Source organism: Rhineura floridana, chromosome 4, assembly GCF_030035675.1.
Source record: "Rhineura floridana isolate rRhiFlo1 chromosome 4, rRhiFlo1.hap2, whole genome shotgun sequence".
NCBI classification, from domain to species: domain Eukaryota; kingdom Metazoa; phylum Chordata; class Lepidosauria; order Squamata; family Rhineuridae; genus Rhineura; species Rhineura floridana.
This window is the reverse complement of record NC_084483.1, coordinates 120,038,245-120,045,390: the sequence shown is the minus strand read 5'-3', so window position 1 is coordinate 120,045,390 and position 7,146 is coordinate 120,038,245. Positions and strand designations below refer to the sequence as shown.

Below are 7,146 nucleotides of genomic sequence, written 5' to 3'. Positions count from 1 at the left end.
GGCAGCTTCCTTTGTTCCCATGCTTGTAAAGAGCAGAGAAAAAACCGGGGTAAATTTGAAAACTGTCAAATTGTGTGGATCATGGGGGGAAGGGGAAGGGGAAATAGGATTCACTGATTAGAACAAACCTTCATGTCTCCAAGAATAATTTGGACAGAAACTGCCTATTAGATTAGTTTCTCACATCACAAACTATGTCCCCCTTGGAGATCGGCATCTGGTAGGATGTCCTTAATTAGAATATTCCTAGGCTGCTGCTCCAGAGAGCTGATTATGCAGCAACCGGATGATCCAGAGAACTCTATTTGTATTACAAGGGAGCAGTGAATTGTTACTAACACAGAACAGAGACAATCAAGATGGTGTATCGGATTTTGAATGAAAGCTTGTCAGTTCTGTTATTTGTAAGTATCTATTTCATAATCAAGCTGCTGATTCTGATTCATTTTCTGATATTTTAAAGGAACTCTCAACCTTTTCCTAAGTGTTTCAGTTCCACCATCTGTAGCAGATACACAAAACCTTCATTTTATTAGAACTGGGTTCTTTTTGACAAATACAATATAGTTATGAGATTTGTTAATTATACATTTTTGCATTTGCAAAAAAGAAAGAAAAATTAGAGAAGTAGTATCAGGCCGCTAGGTTCTTTCTGCAGTCTCTTACATCTGCATTTTAGAATGGCAGCTACAAATTTCTCAGTACCCCTTAAGGAATAAATGACAAGACTAACCCTTAAAGGAAAATATTGAAAATGTCATTGATCATTGGAATCTTTTCTATTTACTGTAGTTATTGTGGTTGGCAATAAACGTATACCTCTTTGTTGACACATTCAACTGGTATGAAGAAGAGGATGCCTATCTCTATACACGGGTTATGCTGGGCGTAAGTAAACGTTTGTTAAATGCCTCCTCAATAAGGCTTTCTCTTAGATGTGCTCCTGCATTGTTATGTACACCTAAGTCCTCCTGATCTGCATATCATTCTGCTACCATTTGTTTGGGGTTCTTGCATCCAAATGCCACATATTTTTAAAACGAGATTTGCTTCATTGTTTGGTTGCTTAAAGTTTATCCATTAGTTCTTGAATCTTCTGCTCAAGTATCTTAAGTGAAACATCTTTTACCCAAGCATAACCACTTACTGCAAGGACATCATAACATACCAGCTTCGCCGACATGGTATGATTTGTGACATTACTCTAGTGCAGTTTTCCCCGATCTGGTGCCTTTCACCTGTTGTGGGACCAACTCCCATCATCCCTGACCATTGGCCATGATGGCTGAGGCTGATGGGAACAGTAGTCCAAAGCATCTGGAGGGCACCAGGTTGGGGAAGGCTGGTACATCTTAACATTTGGTACATCTTAACTTGTTTTTCTGGTGCAGCAAGTCTTACAATCAGAACATAAGCAGTCCCAGCCCAAGGTATTTTGTTGCCTGATGCTGAGCCCAAATGTTCCCCTACTACTAAGGCCAAAGCTTTAGAAGCCTTGCTTCTAAAGGCAGGACTCCAATTCCCAGTCTGTGTCTGTGTTAGAATTGCTTTTAATATGTTTTCTTTAATAATATGTTTTAACCCTTTTCTTTTTTTAAAAAAAAGATGTTTTTAAAGCTTTTTTAAAAATGTTTTTAACGTTTTGTTTTAATGTATTTTAAGGTCTTTTTATGATGTTTTAAAGTGTTTTTTAGCATTTCTGTTTGCCACCCTGGGCTCCTGCTGGGAGGAAGGGTGGGATATAAATCCAATAATAAATAAATAATAAATAAATTCCTGCCTTCATCTGTTTCACACACACACCAGGTCACTTCACCTTGCTGCATTGCAAAGTCGGCTTCCCTGGACATAAAGCTGTGAAACATACAATCAAATAGAAATTTGTCAGCTTTGGGGGACTAAAACATTTCTTAGGTTTTTATTCATTTCAAATGTGTAACAGCTTTTGTCAATCTGTGTACAGTCCACGCTTGCCTGGGCAAGAGCTTCTGCCGCCTGCCTCAACTTCAACTGCCTCTTAATCCTCTTACCAGTCAGTAGAAACCTGATTTCATTCTTAAGGGGAACAAATTTTGTAAGTACTCCTTTCTGTTGCATGACTATTGCCTTTTAAACTACCACTGACATTGTTCACTAATACATTCCAATTTCAGACCAGTATGCTTAGAAATGCATGTTCAAAAGAAACACATAACCTGTAGCATTTACTTGCAAGAGGGTATTTATATTTGAGGAATGCATTTTTATAGGTGCACTAGGTACTGCAAATATAACTATAATGTTATTTAAGGCATTCTATTTAGAAAATAATTGGTATGAAACGCTAGCTTGGATCTAGAGCAGGGGTTCTCAAACTCTGGTCTATGGACCAGCAGTGGTCTGTGAGCTTCATTCAGGAGATCTGCCACATGTTCACATTAAATATATTGATTTTTAATTGTTTTTTTTGCTTCTTTTATTTCTTATACTGTATTTTGTTGTATTACAATTTGCATTTTATAGAACATAATATTCCATAGATACAAAATACAAGATCTAATGTAAGAAATAAAAGAAGCAATAAATACACAATTAATGGTGCGGCATCTAGCACAGCGCATTATAATTGCCATAACAGGTCGAAAAACCATTCAGTGGTCCGCCAAGACCACCAGCTATTTTCAAGTGGTCTGTGGAAAAAAAGTTTGGGAACCACTGGTATAAAGTTAATGTGAGCAGAACTCCGCTCATGAGATGTTCCCGTCTGAGAAAAGGTGATTTTTGCTGATTCCTTTTTCCTTCAATCCCCTGTACGCCCTAAAAAACTGCTCTAGAGAACTGGGAGATCTTCCAGACTATGTGGACAGTGGCACAGTGAGCTGTAGGGGAAAGGAGGAACAGCCAACATCACTCTCCCCCGCCACCACTTTCTGTAATGGAAGCCTCCAGTGGATCCCAGCTTCTTCCATGAATGAAAGGAAAACCTTTAGATCCAACCCATTATATTTTATGAATGTCAGACATGATGACTATGGCCAATAATTCTGCTAATAGAAGAAGGCAAAGAGAGAAAGATAGCTAAGGGTATGGATAGGAGAGAAATTCAGTTCACTTTGCATTTTAATGTGAATATACCTAATTTTCATTTCCCGAAACAAGAAGCAAAGCCAAACACAGCTACCCTTTAGAATTCACACTTCTCCATATTTTGCAGCACATTTATCCAGCCAACAAATGTGTGCAAAAATGCATATATTAGGGGGAAATGTTCATGCAAATGCATATACAAGATTCTTTTTCCTTATAAACCACTTAGAGGTTTTGTTACAACTGTATATACATTTTGTTAAATATATTAAAAAAAATATTAGGGGGAATTGCTTGCAAAAATATGTACATTACACAAAATTACATATAAAATGTGTGTATTAGGAGAAATGCACACTAAAATGTATAGCTTGACCACTGTTCTAATAAGTAAATGAAAATAGCCCTCATTTTAATATATTTGTTTCATAATGGTCAGATCCCGTCATTTTATCAAGCTGCTTTTAAACCTCTATACTGCTGCTTTTTCCACATGCAAATAATATTTATTTTTGCTAAAGTAATAGATATGTAAAAACCAGAGCTTGGAAGTAACTAGTTACAAGTAACGAATTACTTGTAATTACAAGATTGGGACAGATTAATTTTATGTTATAACTGAATTAACAGATGGTTTCTTTAGCTTAAAATTTGATTATGTTGATGTATATGGATTGTTTTTATTCTTGTTGTTCGTCGCCTAGAGTGTCCCTAACCTGGACAGATAGGCGGCTGAAAAATAAAATTTATTATTATTATTACTTTTTTGAGTAACGAGTGGGTAATTCCTTTACATTTTGATTGTAATAGAACTAGGAGTAATTTTACTACTTTTGTGGAGTAATTGTAACGTTTCCAGAATTACTTTTGGGCATTACTTGGGGGGGGAGCAGGGGAAGTCTTCTGCTCCTCTGATTTGTGGATGAAAATCATGTGCCTCAAACTGGGTTTCTGTGCAGTGTCGCTCTTTCCTCATGCTCTGTGGGTGGGTAGGAGGCAACGAGGGAGGAGATGGAGAGTGAGACGGGGTGGAGTGGAGAAAACAATTATTTTAAAAAACAGATAGTGGTGGTGAAGAATGGAGTGGAGGGGAAAAGGATCCGGAGGTCAAGAACATGGATAAAGGAGGAGAAGGAGGCAGCAGCAGAATGGAGATAAAGAACTGTGGAGGTGAAAGATGACAACGTACGTTCGTGTGAGAGAGAGAATACTGTGTTTGCACTTGGCCTCCACCACTCTCTCTGGCTACTGTGCTGCATTTGCAGTGTTTTAACTTCTTTGCATCTCAGGGGAAAATGTTTGCTTGAGTGAGTGTCCCTTAGTTGGTGGCAGGTCAGGATCCGGGAGGTGGTTAAGTGACAGAGATTATGCTGGCTGGCTGAGGGGTGGTGGTGGCACTTGGTTTGACGTGCAAAGATCTGAGTAGTGTCCTCAGCCCCTCCCCACCTCCCTTACCAGCGGAGAGACCACCATTGCTATCTTATGAATAAAAATAATTATTCTACTACCTCTGTATGTGTTTGTTTACTTTTAATGTTGTTTTAGGCTACTTAGATGTGCAGCTGCCAAGGCCAGCAAATTGTAGGCTTTTTTTTTAAAGTAACTGAAATGTAATTGCAGCGATTACTTTGGAGGAAAAGTAAAGTAATCAGTTACTTTCAGAGCAATTGTAATTGTAGCAGTAATTACTACTTTTTGGGGCCATGTAATTGTAACTATAATTTATTACTTTTTAAAAGTAATCTTCCAAGCTCTGGTAAAAACATATTTCTTTTACATATATGTAAATATTTCAGACCTTGTTTGGACATAACAATTGAATAAACTATGGTTTATCATTACTGAAAGAAGTCTAGGTTCCTTAGGTTTGTGTACTCCTCCTTTCTCCTCAGTCAGTACATCTGTGAGGAGGATGTTGGAAGCTTTTGCTACCTTATTTGACTAACTGCAGTTCAGCATTGTGGCCCAATTTGGACAAGCTTCAGTTAGCCTTAACTATGGTTTACTGAAACAAACCAACTTCAAATCTTGATTTGTGAAGCTGGCTTGTTACAATAAACTACAGCTCAGATTACTAGGGTTGTGAGTAAATGGCCTCTCAAACTTCTCCACCCTATTACTGAGCAGGGAAATTGCAGGGACTATTTCATTAAATTTCTCCAGAGTGGGGAGAAATTCTGCAACAGTTCTCAGGATTATGGCTCACCAATAGCAATGGCAGTAGCAAAGCTTCTTTCTCTCCCCCTTACCCCCCTGCCCAAGAATGTTTGCTCATTCCTGTAATAATAAACCATAGTTTATTATTATAGGAGTGAAGCTAGGTAAATCTTGGGATCATGCCTTCCCCTTTCTGCCATTGATAAACCATAGTTTATCATTATGTTGGAATATAATCTGTAAATCATAACAATGAGTTCAAATATTTTTTTCCTTTTTCATCAAGTGTTGTACCGGAGTACTGAGGAGACAACTTGACAAAAATATCACATTTCACAAGACTATTGCATATGGATTAGCTGTAAATGCAAGTAAGTTTTTAAAGTTTATGCTTGCAATATAGGCTTCCTTGCTTTTGTCTGAGGTGAAATAAGTTTAGAGTGTTATTCAAGCATGAATTCATAATACAGGAAGGCCTGAAGTGGAGTTTGCACATGTGAGGACACTGAAGCCAGGGCTTATATGCATCTCTGTCCCTTCCCTGCTCTTAGCCCACACATTTTCAATCAAATGTCTACATAAGGCTGCTGCTTTTATATGAAAAAGCAACTCTTTATTTCCTGTGGACATAATCTAGAGACACTTCATCACACTTAAGTCCTAATGCAAGTCCAAAAGACCAGCAAGCCAATAGGTATTTGTTTTATTTATTTATTATTAAATTTAGATTCCACCCTTCCTCCCAGGGTGGCAATCAAAAACACTAAAACCATTCTAAAATATCATAAAAACAGACTTTAAAATATTAAAACAAAACACTTAAAAAAAATATCATTGCATACTGCTAACACCTTGCTCCAAATCTCCTGATGACCACTCACAAGGGCTTCATACAGATGTTAAACAGCACTGGGTCCCTCCGATACCCATCCCACCAAGTCAGCTCAGAAGGATGCCATGGTCAATGGTATCAAAAGCTGCTGAGAGATCAAGTAAGAATAAGAGGATTGCACTCCCCCTGTCCTTCTCCCAATAAAGATCATCCATCAGGATGACCATGCTGATTCGGTCCCATAACCAGGCCTGAACTCAGATTGGAATGGATCAACATAATTTGTTTCATTTATTTATTCGTTTATTATTATATTTATATCCCACCATTCCTCCAAGGAGCTCAGGGTGGCATACATGTTTCTCCTCTTTCTCAATTTTATCCTCACAACAACCCTGTGATGTAAGTTAGGCTGAGAGATAGTGACTGGCCCAAGGTCACCGTGCAAGTTTCAAGGCTGTGGGATTTGAACTCTGGTCTCCCAGGTTGCTAGTCTAACACTCTAACCACTATACCACTCTGGCTCTCATCCAAGTTTCATCCAAGTTTCACTTTCTTGGTTTCATCCAAGAGTACCTGCAACTGCTGCGCCACAACCCTCTCAATCACCTTCCCTAAAAAGGGGATATTTGAGACCGGGTGTTAGTTGTTGCAAACCAATTGGGTCCAGGGTGGACTTTTTCAGGAGCGGTCAGATCACTGCCTCTTTCAGGGCAGCTGGGACCACTCCCTTCCGCAAGGATGCATTGAACACACACTGGATCCACTTGGCCACGCCCCCTTGGCAAGCTTTAATAGCTAAGAAGGGCAAGGGTCAAGAGAACACGTTGCAGGCCGCATCATCACAAGCACCTTGTCCATGTCATCAGGCTGCATCAACTAAAACTGATCAGAAGAAGTTGCAGCAGACATTGGAAATAGCTTAATTGAAATCAAGATGCCCCCATACAGCCAACTAATGTACTAAAATCAGAACAGTAAGACTTTTGATTTTATGTTCAATGCTCATAGCTATTATTCCTATCCTGAAGATAATCAGAGTTCAGATGTGAGCAAACAAAAAATAAAATTAAATACAGGGGGAAATCTCA

The 7,146-nt window shown here is 38.6% G+C and overlaps 1 protein-coding gene across 1 annotated transcript in view; it reads left to right on the top strand.

The window, feature by feature from the left end:
- Positions 1 to 359: 359 nt before the first annotated feature.
- The window catches only part of NOX3 (NADPH oxidase 3), a 39,699-nt gene continuing 32,912 nt past the window's right edge, over positions 360 to 7,146 (top strand). Inside the window, exons 1-4 of the mRNA XM_061626101.1 lie at positions 360 to 404; positions 793 to 888; positions 1,964 to 2,074; positions 5,510 to 5,594. Coding sequence (XP_061482085.1) covers positions 360 to 404; positions 793 to 888; positions 1,964 to 2,074; positions 5,510 to 5,594 — 337 coding nt within the window. The remainder of the gene's footprint in view (positions 405 to 792; positions 889 to 1,963; positions 2,075 to 5,509; positions 5,595 to 7,146) is intronic.